At 38.8% G+C, this 17248-nt stretch overlaps 1 protein-coding gene across 1 annotated transcript in view; it reads right to left on the reverse strand.

The window, feature by feature from the left end:
* The window catches only part of LOC113025972 (leucine-rich repeat transmembrane neuronal protein 4), a 111082-nt gene that overhangs the window by 87091 nt on the left and 6743 nt on the right, over positions 1-17248 (reverse strand). The window contains exon 2 of the mRNA XM_026174279.2: positions 14512-16073. Coding sequence (XP_026030064.1) covers positions 14512-16073 — 1562 coding nt within the window. The remainder of the gene's footprint in view (positions 1-14511; positions 16074-17248) is intronic.

A 17248-nucleotide genomic window follows, 5' to 3' on the forward strand; every position in this document is an offset into this window, starting at 1 on the left:
GTGGAAAGCCTGCAAAATTCGTCATGAAACGGTTATGGACTCATTTTTGGTTATGGTAATTTGACAAACCATGGGTTTGCATTTATGGGAGGGGGTGTTACGGCCCTAGCAGGGCCTCTCTCTCTCCTGAGGGTGCCTGTGTGGGCGTGTCCCACTACCTCCTGCCTGAGGTGCCACCTTTCCCTCCTGTACAGCTGACTCCCATCAGCAATTAAGGGTATTTAAGCCCAGAGCAGGGTGAGCTCTGGGCCAGAGTGCCATTTTGTGTGGGCCCAGCTAGTGAGCTGAGTGTCTTGTGGTGTTCCCAGCTAGTGAGCTGTGTATTGTGGTTCCCAGCTAGTGAGCTGTGTATTGTGGTTCCCAGCTAGTGAGCTGTGTCTTGTGGTGTTTCCAGCTAGTGAGCTGTGTATTGTGGTTCCCAGCTAGTGAGCTGTGTATTGTGGTTCCCAGCTAGTGAGCTGTGTATTGTGGTTCCCAGCTAGTGAGCTGTGTATTGTGGTTCCCAGCTAGTGAGCTGTGTATTGTGGTTCCCAGCTAGTGAGCTGTGTATTGTGGTTTCCAGCTAGTGAGCTGCGCTTTCCTTCTGACTTTTTGCCTTACTGACCGACGCCTGAGTTTTGTTTTCTTTTATGGTGATAACGGCTTGTCCGTCTCCTTTAGTTGAATTACTTCAATAAAACTGTTTTATTTAACTGTTTTGCCTCCCTGACTCCTTTTTCTGACCCGGTCACTTTTGTTACTTCCCCCTCCCCGCCTAGACCCCTCAGGGGAACGTAACAAATAATAAAGCCAAGAAGAATAAGACAAAAAAAACTCTAGTCAATTGCTTAAAAACAGGAACATTTCCAGTTTTATCAAATCAAAAAAATCCAGTTAATCGATTACTGGCGCTTTGTTAATGAAGAATATGGTAAATCAAAATGACCAAAATAAATAGTTTAAAGTTGTTTTAGGTTAATTAGATACATCAATGTATGAATTTTGTTTTGTTGGTAAAAACAAAAACAGATAACATAATTATACAGCTCATTATAAAACCAGCATAGTGCATGAGAATGTCAACAGTTAGTCTTGATCAGTATTCACAGCACAGTCATTTTGAATGGTCATTGCCACTAGTGGAATAACTGCCTCATTATTCTGGGCACAGAGCGAGTGGGCTGGTTTTCGTTGCCCAGCGTCATTAAAGTCAGCCTCTTTGGTTACAGTTACTGCCATATTCAATTTTCCAACCAAGCTGGAGGGATGCATCCAGTGCTTCTCTGTGCCAGTGTTTGCAGATTAGGGTTGTGATCTGCAAGCAGGAGGTGCATCGTTTGGGCCATTGTCCCAGTCATCCAGTGACCACCTGCATTGTGAGGCACTACATACAGTACATCAGTACATAAAGGTGTGCAGGCAATCTCTGCTGCATACAGCTGTCAATTTGTATGGTCCTCTAGTGGCGACACAGGCAACAGCAGAGACAACCATAGCTTTGCCTAAGCTGCACTCTGCAGCACCATGTGTTTGCTTATCACCTCGGAACATACTGCCATTCGATGAAGCCTAAAAATATGGTAAAACAGACAGACCAAGAGACAGCAGGAGAAAGTGACAGAGAAATGTAGATGCTGCAAAAAGAATAGACAGCTTATGAGGAAAAAAAGAAAAGCAAAGGAGGAAAGGAAGCATCAGAAGATTGGTAAGTGCGTCATGGATGGGAGAGGGACTAATTAAGGAAGGCTGGATTAATTAGGCTTCCAGTCTGCCTCCCTCTCATACTCCCACCGAGCTTCATGCCAGCTCAGGCCCCAAACCAACTCCCAAAAGCAAGGCCTTGTATTGTTCCACAGATTTCCCATTCATTCAAGGGAATGTGTGTTTTCACTGTCAGTAAAGACCACCATGGGGCTTAAAAATACCCTGGATATGTGGTACATTACACTAAGCACATAAAAAAAGGACAGAAATAATCTCTCATTAATTTTACTTGCATATCTACATAAAATGTGTTGGAAGCCACATTTGGTTACCTTAAATTTCAGACGAGACAACATATCTTAATTAAGCCCCCAGACACACACACCTAGGGACTAAAGGTTGCTAAGAAAAAAAATGTCCTCCCTGACTGATTGGCAAGTGGCTGCTGGAGGTTGAAAGTTGCTAGGTGAAATTGGAAAGAGGGTACTGCACCAAAAACCTCCTCCTTGTGATTGCTTTGGCCACTAGGGGATTGCCACATTCAACTATAGTTTACATGGAAGAAATCGAAAATATATAGTATTTGCCTTCAAAATAAAAGTCGTGCCTCACAACTGCAGCAAATAGTGGTTTTTATTGCTCTTTTCACACTTTCACTACTGTTCAGGGAGCATTTGGTGTGTGTTTGCATAAACATCACCATCCTCTATGCAAACTGTAGGCAACACTGGCAATCTGTTAGTGACCAAAGTAACTGCAAGGAAGTGTTTTGTGTATGACTGTATAAGAGCTTGTGATAAATTTCACCTTGTAACTGCAAGCAATCTCTAGCAACCATTTGGTGAATGCACATTTTTCCCAAGTGATTTGTGTTTGCGAGGAGGTCACTGACCACTGGCTTGTGGAAGTGGGCCCAAAAGGATGTGTCCTGTAATTTGCAACTATACCACATTTTTAATATTTGTATTAATATTAATGTTGTATGAATAACATATCTAATAATACTATTTGTATATTTTATATGTATTTATATTTTTACACTCTTTAGAGATTTAATATCTTTGGAGGTTCTCTTTAATCACCCTTTAATCATCATCTAATAACATATCTGCAGTAGGTGGCACTCATAGGGATCATTCTTTCTGTGGAAGAAGAGTCATATGATCTTGACCAGTAACTGACCAGTCATATGACCAGTCATATGAACAATTAATTTTTAAATAATTGGATGCAGCTCAGAGAATAAAAAACTAAAACAGTTTCTTAAAGATTAATTCAATTAAATTCTTGATTAAAATCCATAAGATTCTCCCGTGTGTTAAGATAGAGTTGTGATATGATAATTCTGTTAATTTCTGTTAAGGTATTACTAGTCAGTTGTTGCGAACTTTTTCATGTGACCAAGCTTGCACATATATAGTTAACCCAGGATTTCCCAATCTATGTTTCACACAGATGCATGTTCTTGCACACAGATTATAGTGAGCCTTTGTAGCCTAGTGCCACCCAATACCAATGACATTCCCTTCTTTTGAACTGGCCTTAAACTTCACAAGGCCAGTTCCACAAGGAGATATGGAGCTCCTGCTTCATGTGTCCTCTTTTTTTTAATTAGCACATGTTCTTGTTGCATGCAGAACATACAAAGGTTCATTAATTTCTCCCAAGATAAACACACATACAAACACATTTCCTTCTGTTCTTAAGAGATTTAGCTATACTGCATAATACAGTATATTATAGATTATGTGTTGTTTTATCACCCCTTTGGAGATATGCGTTGAGTTCACATGCTCTATTTGAAGTGGACAAAAAGCAGACTCACAAATAGATAGAAGTCTTTACATGGCTACTGGTCCTAAGAGAACTTTCGCATGTTGTGCCCATCTTTTTTCTTCTTCCATTCACCTATTTGGCACATTGAATTAATTTAACACCTGCTACTCATGATATTGAACTAATGTACAAAGTGCTAAAAGTAAGCACAAAGTTCACTATCCAAAGTCAATGTGAAAATCATAGGTGTGACGGGTGTGTGTGTGTGTCTCTCAGTGTACGTGTGTTCGCAGCAATACATCTCTTGATGTTACCCCTAAATTCCAAACTCCTTGATGTTGATGACAGAGAAACCCTCTCCAAGCCAGAATGTAATTAAAATCTGCCTTTAGCTTTCCTTCACATCACATCCTTGGCTCCTTCTAGGATGGAATATGATGGGATGAATATTTATTGTGGGTCTTGTCTCTGAAGGGCTGCATGGAGAGGCTTGAGTAAAACAAAGTAGGGAAAAAAGCTGGTTTTGCCATTTCTGGCCTGATTGACGCTCCAGCTTGCAGCAAGTAATTCATTCTTAGAGGGAGGCACAAGTACCCCACTCCTTCTCCCAGCACAAGTTTATGATAATCCTAATAAATTATGATACGCTGCACAGACATTAAAAACTGTGATTGGCACTAAATCAAACACGCTGTGCCTCTCAGGTCAGAGAGAGCTGAGTTAGTGTGTGTGTGTGCCCTGCTCCCCCTTCCAACTATCAATTTTCCTATGTCCTTAAATCCTACATCACTCCTAGTCCACCTACCGATTTCTCTCTCTTCTCTCTTTTTGTCTAGTCCTGTCTTTGGCTCGACTTGTAATTTCCATTGCTTTTCTGTGCCCTTTCAGTAGCACACCTTTCTTTGCAGCTGACTTGATAAATCTAGGTGACAGTGTAAAATGTTCCACTGGAAAAGAAAAAAAAGTCTGAGAAATAGAGTACGGCCCTCAGTACCCTGGGAGTGTGTGTTATTGTACCTTCTTCGTATTTGTCATGATTCCCTGCACTGCTCTGTATGTACCTTTATCCTTTCTGCAGCTGATTTAATTCATGGTTGAATGGATAACCAGATTGACACTCACTACTTTAATCTTAGTCAAACACTCATGTGCACTCTGCAGATTATTCTACCTTCATCAGCTATAGCGGTCATAGGTCCAAAACATCAATTTGTTGACGCAAATCTGGTTAGCCTGATGTTGATTACTGCCCTGTGCTGGCCCTTATTATGAGGAAATTGAAAAAAAATCTTCCACCTGCCTTGATTAAAAAGAGTGAGCAAAAAAAAAAAAAAAATTGCTTAACTGTCTAATTTGCAGGTATTTCATCACTAGAAAAAATGTGGGAATGTAAAATTTCATTAGTATTGGTCAAGTACACAACTACTTTTGTAATGGTTCCCTCCTCCGAAAATAGCACTGCTAAAAGTTGATTATGTCACAAGCGAGAAGCTGATCAGACAGATAGTTGGATTTAGATTTATATACTGTATATACTATGCATAAGTTCAATAAGGAAGAGAATCACTCATCTGCTTGCTTTCCTGGGTGTTCAGCTGCTTTTCTGTTGTTTACATGACTACCGCTTTCCCACGCTGTCAATTATAATACTGACATCATTACAAGCCTCAGTCTTCATCATCACCAACACCAGCCTAAATATGTTAATTTCTCTACCTCGATAAATCATGTTCAATTCTTCCAAGTGATCTCGCGGATGCCATTATCTACTACAGACACATAGCCTAGGTGGATTTTTCTAATCATCATCATCATCATCAACATCACCATCATCTTTACCTGTGATCATTATAACATTTGAATTGATATTTGAATACAGGCTGGGGCGATGGTTCCTAAGTAGCGTTAGCAGCTTCATGGCACAATCAATCTTTAACATATTCATTGTTGGTTTTGTCAATAAGGTGCTTTTATTACCGTGCTAATGTGATCGATAAGAGGGACCATTATATTTTACAGTCCTGCTGTTTACTGCTGAACATGACCTCAAACTACATGACATTTCATATGTTGACCATGCTGTACTGTAACGAAGCTTTTGGATGGACTTTGTGTAATGGGAGCAATGTTCTCTCGTTGTCATTTGTTTTTCATAAATGCCTTGATTTGAATTGGGACCTATTAAATCTCCCTATTAAAGACAAGAGGCAAAGCAGTGCAAAGAATTACATATCAGTAGGTGGGAGTCAGTAGCCTACACTGGGAAAGAGAAATACATATTAGCATGTGCACTATTGAAAAATTTGGATAAAAACTCCTGATTTCATCTGGGGCTCCTAAATTGCTAAAACTGGTACTGGATGACACTCTTTTTGTGTTTACATGATTTTCTTTACTGCTTAGAAATTTGGGGTAAGAATACAAAAGTGAAGCTGTTCAAGAACAGAAGTGCTCACTCATGAGAGGTGGACATTTTCATGCAGTAGAAGACTACTTGATTCAGGATTAAGCAGTAAGACCACAGTGTGGGATGCTGGAGGATGACAGAGACAGGTAATTAACTAAAAATAATATGTGCTTGACACAGCAGAGAAAAGGTTTTTAAAAGGAAATAGGAGACACAACAGAATGAAACTTCAGAGAATAGCATAGATGAAGGTTACTTTTGTATGTCGACATGAGTGGATGCAACACATGCAGGCAGCCTTCTCAACCACCTACATACTGGAGAAGGATCAGACTTGAAAGGGAGAAGAAATTTCATTAGATTTCCACATCACTATATTTCAGCCACCCACACCCCTTCATGTACATTTTTTTATGTAATGTACAGCATAAAAAAAGCAGCAGTACATCACAGAAGCATCAGGAATTTGATGTCTGATTGCTTTTGCTACCTTGTTACATTTTTGATGGTGTGGTGCAACAGGTAGAAATGGAATTGCACTTACATGTGCACATGCCCTTTGATTTAAATTATGCATGTAACATGATTTGAGTGAACTGAATTTAAAAATGACAAAAAGTTAAATGTTCAAGTGTTCAATTTTTTTATGTATTTATTTGTTTGTTTGTTTATTTTGATTTATTTATTTATTCATTTATTTATTTGGGGGGGGGGGGGGTGATCATCATTAAGCAATCATTTGAATCCTATATAAACAATGTTTAGTTAGTCTTTTGGTGAGAATATTGTCCTAATAATTGTAGTCACTTTAGCATTATTTACACCATCTCTCTACGTCTCTCTAATTGCACCCAATTTTTCCAAACTGCTTATCTAATTTAGGGTTGTGAGTGGGGGTGCTGGAGTCTGTCCCAGCTGCCTCAGGGCAAAAGGCAGGGTACATCCTGGACAGGTTTCAAGTCAATCTGAGCCAACACAGAGAGAGACAATCATTCACGCTTACATTCACACGTGGTCATCCATCCATCCATGTATGGTCACTTTAGAATAGCCAGTTAACCATGTATGTCTCTACACTATGGGAGAAGGCCTGCATAGTCAGAAAGAACATAAAATCATTTCAATCTCAGTTAAACAAAAAATATAAAAAAATCCAACTTTGCAATGCAAATTCTGTTCCAAAGTGCCCTTTAATATAATAAGAACATGGCCACTTTCCTAAGTGCATTGAAAGTTTGACATTGTCACATGGGGTTAGGTTGGGTCTTGTACTGGACTTACTTTATTATCTTCAAAAAAAGAAAGAAAAGTTTAGAGCCATCACTGATCAGAGGATGGACAGCTGTCGGTGGACAAAGGCCTGTGTGTCTTTGTGGACACGCGCCTGCCAATCTAGCTGTCAGGTCTGGATGACTGCCTGATTTCTCTGGCTTTCTAACTGCTTCTCCTGTCTGCCTGTCGATTGCTCCATCATGCTGAATGTTCTTCTCTGCCAGGTTCACTTGCCCACCTGTCTTACTCCACTTCAACTCAGAGAGCCTGCCTGTTCTTTTTGCCTGTTGAACTTGCTGGACTTTAATACTGTCATCACTAGAGAAAGCAGTGGAGAGACAAGATGTTTGGTTACAATAGCTTTACCCCATCCTTGGTTGCTGGTTGAAACTATTGGGATGAATATTCTTACCACATCCATTCAAACTGACTAATGAGCTTATGTTTCATTGCATTGCTCATAGGTAGGTATAAAAGCACTACACAACAATACAAATATTTACTAAGAAGTACAACAAAAATACCCAGAAAGACACTGACATTTAATGGATGCACAGACCTGTGTGATTTTTTTTATACTCTTACTGCAACATGCTCTCAACCCACACCACACTAAAAAGATAAAATTTCTACCCTCTCTTTTTATTATAGCAATTAGTTAATTGGGATGAACTGTAATAGCATATAACAACTCTTTCAAGAAGTATGGAATTGAGACTTTTGTTTCTTGAAAGATGCAGTTTTAATTCCAAGTAATATTCTTGACACCAGGTCCCAAGAAACCTATTAACACAAACTATATAACTGACTTTGGAAAGCTAAAATATTTTCATCTGACAGCAACGTTATGCTACGATGACGGCCTAATTATATTTGACTTATTGTCAATTCATTAAATAGGACATCTTTTTCCACCAAGAGCGAACTAGCCTGCATAACCTCTGCAGAAGTGCTTGTTTGAATGTACAGTGTTTTGAAGAAGAAAAGGAAAGAAAAGAAAAGAAAGTAATTAAATATGCCTATCACAGAGTTGGCTTGGATGCTTTTTATTTCTTCATTTTAAAGCATTTTGAGCCTGAACAGATGTTCCACTGCTGGTACTTAGTGGTCTACTTACATGCAGATCCATGGATGAGTCATCTTCATTTTCATATTACCTGACCCTAACTGATTTACAAAAAAAAAAAAAACAGAAAAAAATTTTTGAATTGAATTGCTAACAGGCAAAGTGGTTTGGGGTTTTGGGGCAGTTCAACCTAACTGAAAATGATACTATTGATTTGAATTTTAGATACTTTTTTTTTGCTTGTTTTTTGTTTTTTACAAGTTGTTTGTATAGTGAAATCCCAAAATAAGTGTAACTACAATATCTCACTTCTTTCAGTCCTATACTGTATCTGAGTGCTGAATGAAGATTCACGTACTCTGATAATAGTGAAACAGCTTGCCCTATGTTTACGAAACACACAGAAGAATCTAAAAATACTCATTAGGCCTGATGGACAAAATCAGCTACTAATATCATTATGTTTAATATGCTATGCAAAGCCACAGAAATCACCAGAATCTGATTGAGAAGAAATATACCCTATAGCAAAGTGATCAAATTGGCTGTAAGGTTATGTCATACTATAATACATACCAGTGTGATGGTTAGTAGATAGGAGTTTAACTGTATAGAGTCAAGCTAATGATTGATTGATCTTGTTAATGTAGAGGTCTTAGAAACTACAGCATGAAATGGTTCAAACGGGTAAATATGGAAAAAGGGAGAAAAAGTGTTTTCAAAGCGTTTTACAATATTATAAATACAATTTATAATATTATGTTAATTGCTGCATTTCTGTAGCAACTGAACTGTTTCTTTAATATGAATAGTTATCGACATTGCATGTTTTGGGCTAAGAAACAGTATGTGCATGTATTGGATAATAGTTACAAACTTTAGAAACAATTTTTTAAATTGATGTAACTGAAAATAAACATTGGTAATTTTGGGATGTGATATTACTTGTTCTCTTCTAAGTAAATTGGCTGGACTTTATAAAGCAGGCCATTTTTCAACCACAGCGGCGTGAGGTGATGGTGTGGGGGATGGTGGCGTCAATAGCAGAGGAGCTGGTAAAACATGCAAGAGACTACTGTAAAACAAATGAGCTCTGCTATGATAAATGGCTTTGAAAGTGAACAGACCAGTAGGAGGAAAATAATAATAATTGCCGTGCAAGAGGGCACAGAGCAAGTACATCAGATCCAAATTGTAAAAGATTTTTTGATGAGTTTCACAAAAAGAAGAAAAGATAACAAAGGCAATGTATCAGGAAGCTTAGCATTAATGATGCACTTGGGTTGCTTTGTAAAAATTGTGAGGAAAAGAAAAGTGGCTTGCCTCTTTTCCAGGTAATGTAATTGCTATATTGGTGATCTAACACCCTCATTAAGCATGGATCAAACAGCAGCGGAGAAAGCAGCAGCATGGAACCAGAGTGTGAAACAGACAGGATTAGTGGATGAGAGAGATGTTCTCTCACGCGCAGTGCATGTTTGAAGTCTCCCACATGGCTAATTGTAGACTGAAGACACTAGCATTGAGAAGTTCAGCCTCCCCACTGAATCACAGATAGCTCACTTGCCCTTGGCTAGCCTCCCAGTGTTTGTGTTGATTTTTTTCTGAGCAATTAACAATCTGACACCATGACCTCGGACTGACAAGAGAGGGAAAGAAAACAGGGAAGGTACTTCTTCCATTTCAGTGCAGGATCTATTAGGACTTTAACCTCTGAAATGTTGACATATTCTAAAGAAAAAAAACATTTAATTTTGCAGCTTTTTAGTATGCTCTTTAAGACTCAAATATTCCACAGGAAACCAGCTATAAAAATATTATAACCATATTACAGTGATTATTATAAAGTTCGAGAATCCAGTGCATATAATTAACATGTGTCTACTATTGATTTAACTCTCAGTTAATCCTATATAATTGGCTACAGATGTTAGATAGTTGCCCTGTAAGAGGCTGAGGACTTGTCCAGGGTGTACTCCAAGTTTAGGCCAATGACAGCTGGTATAGGCTCCAGCCCCCTGTAACCCTAAATTGAAAAGCAGCTAAAAAATGATTGAATGATGGATATGGTTGTGCTTCACTATTCCTCAGGTCTGGACTATATTTTTTTTGTTTGGTTGTTTGGTTGTTTGGTTGGATTTTTTTGTACTTTATCACAGTTGTTGTATGAATTATGAATTATGTGTTCTTAATGACTAAATGGATGTCAGATTATTAATTTTCTTTTACTTAACCGATTGTTTAAAACAACTGATAATAATTATTAATAAATAGATTTTAAATATTTTCAAAAGAAGTAAATATCATAGTAGATAAAGTAAAGAAGTAGATATCATATAATTTTTTTAATTTGTATTTTTTTTAATTGTCAAATATGTCTGGGCAAAACAGAATAGTAATGCAGTGACAATCAGCCAGGGTGACATTATAGTAAGTGGGTGACTGTAGTTTGGAAAAGGTCACTAGAAGTATCAGAAGAAGGGATGAGGAGGGTGAGTCAAAAGGGCATGTAGCACTCCTGCTAGCAGGAATTAGTTTCAGAAATTGCTAAGAAAGGTAACGCATGAGGTGTGCTGGTGGTATAATCAAAATCTGTATCTAAGAACAACTTTGTGTACCGTGCAAAAAATGTACATATATGTTGTTTATTTGTGATTTTCGATGGGTCAGGAATGCAGAAAAAACTGGCCAGATCTTGATCGAAGTTAAAAGGCAATCATGTTAGACACTAAAAGAAGAGTGAGCCACTGCCAAGGTTAGTGCTGCCATGGACGTAATCCGTCACGTATGGTCTGTAAACCTATTGGTTTGGAGATGCCATACTCATGATGACTACTAAATATGATAAGCTACCAGTGAATCTGATGGAGAACCCTGGAATACTATGCATGATACTATATAATACTATACTCAAACAGTAGTGACTTCGCAATCACGCCCTAAACCAGGGGTGTCGAACTCCAGGCCTCGAGGGCCGGTGTCCTGCAGGTTTTAGATATCACCCTACACAGCAAATTCAAAAGTGTTAAATGTTTTGGTGTTAATAGTCTTCTTGCAAAAGTAGAGTTAATTTTACTCTAAGCAGAGTCACATTCTTTTAATGTAACTCTGAGGTGTAAAATGATAGTAGTTAAAATCGAGTGTTAAAAATGAGTTTTTCTCTGTCAAATCTGGAGGTGTTACAATGGAAACATTAACTCTTGACCTCTTAACTCTGAACTCCTACAGGGGCTATGACACCAACAGAGTAAATTCACAGACTCCGCCCCCAGCACGGCTCCAATCGAAGCTGAAGTGAAGCCGTTTCAGAACATTTTGCTCTACATATTTGAGTTGTTTGCCATACTTGGTAAGTCATTTTTTCAAAGATTGTTTCAATTATTATTATGAGCTTTTACTTCTGTGGCTCTTTGGAGTTGAGACAAAGCTGTGTGAAAGGCATTAGCCATGTTGCTCGCTGATAGCATAATATTCTGTTTTAGCTAGCTGAAAGGTATTGTTTGTGGGCAAATACCACAGCACTGAAAAAAAGCTTGCATGGAGTTCGACACCTGTGCCCTAAACCATACTGTGCTTCATCCTCTATTCTGTTTTACAAAATAAACACACTGCGTTAATGAATACCATACTCATCTGGGAATTTTTACTTAAATGATCAATCAAGTGAGAAGTACATAGAATGATAGCATGGAACTCTAATAGAGTAATATGATATCGAACCTCTTATTAGCACTTTAAGGCACTTTCATATTGATTTTTTTTATGTTAAGACATTATCCATTTTTATATACATTCTCAGAGTGCAGCTAGAATGGAGGTGCTCAAAGTATGTTGGAAAATTGCTGTTGCACCATCTTCAGGCAATTCACTAAAAAGCTCCTAAGCTCCAATTCGTGTCAAGTGGACCTGGAAAATGATAAAGGACAATCATGTGAAGAGGTCCTTGGTTACTATATAGTGATGGAATAGAATCAACTATATAACAGAAATGTTAAGAATAAAACAGGAGGAATAAGGAATGCCCCCACACAGGAAGGATGAACAGACATGAACTGCTATATCCTCAAGCCAGAAAAGAGGAATTGAGGCTGCAAGGTGGGCAGAGTGCAGCTGTGCTGCTGTGTTCTGGCAAGTGATTTATGTCTATGCAAAGGCAACGAAATGTAGAAACAAGATTGGAGCACACTCTGAGATGAACTTAGGACTTTGTGGATGGCTGACTGATAGTTTCTGTCTCCACTTAACAATGTTCTAAGATAGCCCAAATAGATAAGGCTGAAGGGAAGGCATTTTAAGTATAGCTTAAAATTGTTTAAACAAACAGTTCAAAATATTTTAAGGAATATAGCTGCAGCTAAAAAAGCTGAAAAAGCCTGAGGCCAAAATGGTATAATTTGACAGTAACTATTCCCTATAGGTGTGGCAAGTTAATTAGGAGAGTCTAGAATGCCGCAGCAATAGGCACTGACTAAGGTTTGAATGGAATATAATTAAATAAATGCACCAGTAAACACTGGAAATGATCACAACAAGGAGTCTATACTGTTACATATGCTACCTCTTCACATACCCAGCTTGAATGAGATATTTATCTGCATGTTCTAAATCAATTTTTATTGAACAATTTTGACATATAGTTAATATTTTTTTAAGTAACTACTATTTAAATTACACAAAGCAGCAACAATAAAACCAAACTACATGAGATCCAAAACAACTCTATAATAAATGTTAACTCTTTAAACTGAGTATTTCAGTTTGGGTTGAAACCGCAAAATAATGCAATTCAAATAAATAAATGTAATAAGATATAATAAATTAAAAAAATAATCAGGTCAAAGTCAATATAAATCAGGATTATAGAATGAAATGTGTCAAGGGGAGGTCAGGGACAGCAACAACATGGCAGCTGCTCTTCTTGTAATCAAACCACCGAGAACTACTTGCAAGAATTACATGTTACCAAGTGACCTGCATCCAGGGAAGCCAGATAATCAGTAAAATAAATGAAAAGAATGTGGATGTTCAAGTCCATTTACTCAAAGTTGAAAACTCTGTATAGAGTTATTAAATCAGACACAACCTGCAACCCACTGAGTAAAAATATATTTCAATGGAAGTGCCAAGAAAAAGAAAAAAAGGGCTAATAATGTCACAGCGTAAAGAATTAAGCTATCTCCTGCACAAGATCACCCTGACACCCATCCTTAACCATATGTTAAAAATGCCCTGGTTAAACAGTCTTTAAAAATACTGCATATTTCAAAGGAAGCTTTGCTTCTGAAGAGAAATAAAAAAAAGTTTAACCAAGAATGATACCATGTGTTAGGTACTCAAGAGTGTTGAAGCTACAAGCAAAAGGAGACGACCAGCATTCCCATACTATTATAGTCTGTAAATACTGTTTTTAAGAAATTCACTTGCCTGTGTAAAAGAAAATTCAAAGGATTCTCACTCCTGTTGGAACTATCAAAGGCTGTTTTTTTTGTGTGTGTGTGTTTGTTTGTGTGTGTGTTTGCATGTGTCATTTTTTTTTCATTGCCTGTGTTAACTGAAGTGTGAAGTATGCATATGGTTTATGCATGACTAATCAATTAAGCAAGGGAGTAAACAAGTGAGTAACTTCAACAACTCAATAAGAAAGGAAGGTGGAAAACAGAAGTTCTCTTTGGGGACAATAAGATTAAGTATTTTCTACCAACTTCTCAAGTCATACAAAAATGTGAAGTCACCAACTCAAGGAAAGCTCTCTTCAGTGACAAGAGTCTCTATTAGCATTCACACCCGGTGTCCATAAGTGAATCTTCCCACCATTCAGCTATTCTCTATTCACAATGCTTCTCATCAAAAACCGAATAATGGTAGAGCAAACACACAAAGCAGAAAGTCTGTGATATGCAAGCAAACAACTATCTAAATACGTACAAATGTCTAACCACAAACAGCGTAGCTTAATCTCAAGATTACGAGGAACAGGGTATGTAATCAGTCTCATTTATCTGTATTTCTGTACCATTCTGTGGCAAAACAAACATTTGCACCTCAGCAGAGATTATGGCTTAAGCAAATACACAAACAACCATGTGAAAGCAAGAGATATCTTCTTATACACACAGTGATGCTGAAGCCATCTCTTTTCATTCAGTAATATTCCATGGGAATACAGTATTTACCAAACCTACTGGGTAAGGTTAAGTAATCAAGTACAAGACTAATTTTTATTAAAGCAATGCAAATAATTACCTCTGGTCGCATCATTGTGGACTGAGTTTTATTTTAGGAGTAGTGGCGGTGGTGTGGGTCATACCTCGCATTCTCGAGAGCCTGAAATGGTATAGGTGCAGGGTCCGGTCCCATTGACAAGCACATCCATGGCCTCAGAATTGGTGGGCTTGTAGTCCACATAGTACTCCTGCAGGGGAGAGCTCAGTGTGCGCTCCGTCTCTCTAGTTTTCTTGCGACGTTTGCGAGCTGCTGCCGAATGCTCCTGCAGTTGCTTGACACTGCTAGGATAGCGCTTCCATGATACATATATTACTAACAGGATCATCGCAACAGAAAGAAAAAGGGCAACACTTCCAGCCACAATCTTGTGGAAAGACACAGGCTCCAAGTCTTGCTCTGGGGGTAGTGCTACAGGTGGAGTAACTGCTGAAGATGTAGGACCCCTAAGAGATCCCTCACCTCTCTTTCCAGAATCAGTGGGTGAAGCAAGGATAGCTGGGCGATGCTCAGTTTGGGCAGGGACACTAGATGGGTTTGGAGGAATACTCACTGTAAGTGGTGTTGCTTGGTTTGATTTACAAACACCAAAAGCTTCAACTGCATCCATCACTTTTTCACCCTGGGCTTTCTTCGGGGAGGCGCAAATCATGGTGGTTTCCTTTGCCCCTCTAAAGTTTCTCAACCAGGCCACCAATGGGCAGATGGCAGGGCCACAATCCCATACATTCCCAGCTAAGCTAATCATAGTCAAAGAGATCCAGGCATCAACTACCTCCTGGGAAACATTGGTCAGCTTGTTGGAATCCAAGTTGAGTGTTTGCAGATTGGGTAAGCATTGGTAAACTGCAGCATCTACTTCTGTCAGCTCATTCCCCGACAGATCCAGTTTCTGGATGGAGACCCAGGTCCAGGTCAGGCCCTGGTTCATAGAGCGAATCCGATTCCACTGCAGGTAAAGAGCCCGCAGATTGTAGAGGCGAGGAAAGTGAGAAAAATTGATCTTTGAGAACTGGTTATGCTCCAGATGCAGCTCAGTGAGTTTGACCAGGCCAGAAAATGCATTTCGAGTGATACTGCGCAGACGGTTGTAGCCCAAATCTAGGAACTCGAGATTTCTGCAATCTTGGAACAGACGCATTGGAATAATTTTAAGAGAGTTTGAGCGTATGTGAAGGCTGAGAAGCTTCCGTAGGCCCTGGAATTGTCCAGGTTGCAAGGCTTGCAGTTTATTATACGAAAGGTCCAAATTACGCAAATTAGGGACAGGGTGGAATGTGGTGTTGTGGAGTGATGTGATCTTATTGGAACTCAGGATCAGTTCTTTAAGTCTGCGGACCCCCTGGAAGGCCATTGCATCCACAGATGCAATGTAATTATGGTCCAAATAGAGCCAGATGAGGTGGTTGAGTCCTACAAACTGGCCTGCACGAAGACTGGCGAGGCTGTTGTATCGTAAAGAAAGGCCCTCACAGCCTCCTGAGAGGTTCTTGGGGACATCACGAAAGGCGCTTGACTCACAGTAAACAATTTTTCCATCACAGCGACAACTCTTGGGGCACTGGCGCTCACTTAGAGATGGATTTGCTGCCAGCCACACCTGCATCAGGAGTTGGACCACTAGCCAGCGGCGCCGCAGAGCAGAGCCTATAGTGAGGGAAGGGAGAGGGATAAAACAAAATGGAAAAGAAAAAAGAAAAAAAGAAGGGGGGGGGGGGGGTTATAAAGAAAAGATTTAATACAAATTCAAAAACATTTAAGCCATATTTTTTAATTAATTTTATAAACAAATACATTTTTTTTTTGTATGAGTGAACAGAAAATGGATTTATTCACACCCAGACAAGGCTTTTTACCCACAAACAGGGGCCACAATCTTAGCAGTTTTAGCAGCAACTTCTGATGAAGTGTCCTCAGGTAAACATCGAGTGCTGTACATGCACTTATACATTTGGATGACTATTTTTACTTATGAAGTCAGTATACTAATACAAAAACTGAACTTTTTGACCTCCATAATAAACACAGGAATTGTTGTGGATGCATCTGAAGGAAAAGTCCCTCACAGTACAGCAAACATATTTGAAAAGCTTAAAACCAACTTCACCAAACAAGAAAGTCAGGACAAAGCATAAGTGCTGTTAAGGATGAAGGATCCATTTTCTTAGTCACTCATCTGATTTACAATTATGCAAAAACAACCTCAGATGAACAATTACACTAAATGTTATTTCTTTAAAAGCCTAAATGCTGTGCAGACTACATGCAGTGGGGAAAAGTACGCTCTTACTGCTTCCATAGATTTCAAGAGGGTAAATTGCTGCCACATGCTACTAATCGGCAACACTTGATTACTTGATATGCATTGTAATTTTCCTACCAAATATGTGCATAGCTGATAAAAAATGTGCAAGTTTGGGGTTTACGAATTTTGCCTACGGACATTACAATATGCAGACTGGAGGAACCCGACCACTGACTTTTGGATTAGTGGATATTCGACTCAACCCTTTAACCTTCTCCAATGATGTAGGAAATATTTTCGTAGCACATTTTGGGCCCATTACTACCAGTTATTTATCACGTAAATGCCACAGCTTGCCTGTGTATTGTTGCTGACCGTGTACATTCGTTTATGGCTGCAATTTTCTATCATCTACTGACTACTTGCAGCTTAATAGTGTGGACCATGTCATGACCAAAAGTCATTTCACTTCAATGGCTGACAGTGAGTTAAATGGATTTCAATGGCCTTTCCAATCAGCAAATTATAATCCAGTAGAATACACCTTTTGGGTGTGGTACAATAGGAGATTCAGGGC

This window comes from Astatotilapia calliptera, chromosome 7 (assembly GCF_964374335.1).
Source record: "Astatotilapia calliptera chromosome 7, fAstCal68.1, whole genome shotgun sequence".
Classification (NCBI taxonomy): domain Eukaryota; kingdom Metazoa; phylum Chordata; class Actinopteri; order Cichliformes; family Cichlidae; genus Astatotilapia; species Astatotilapia calliptera.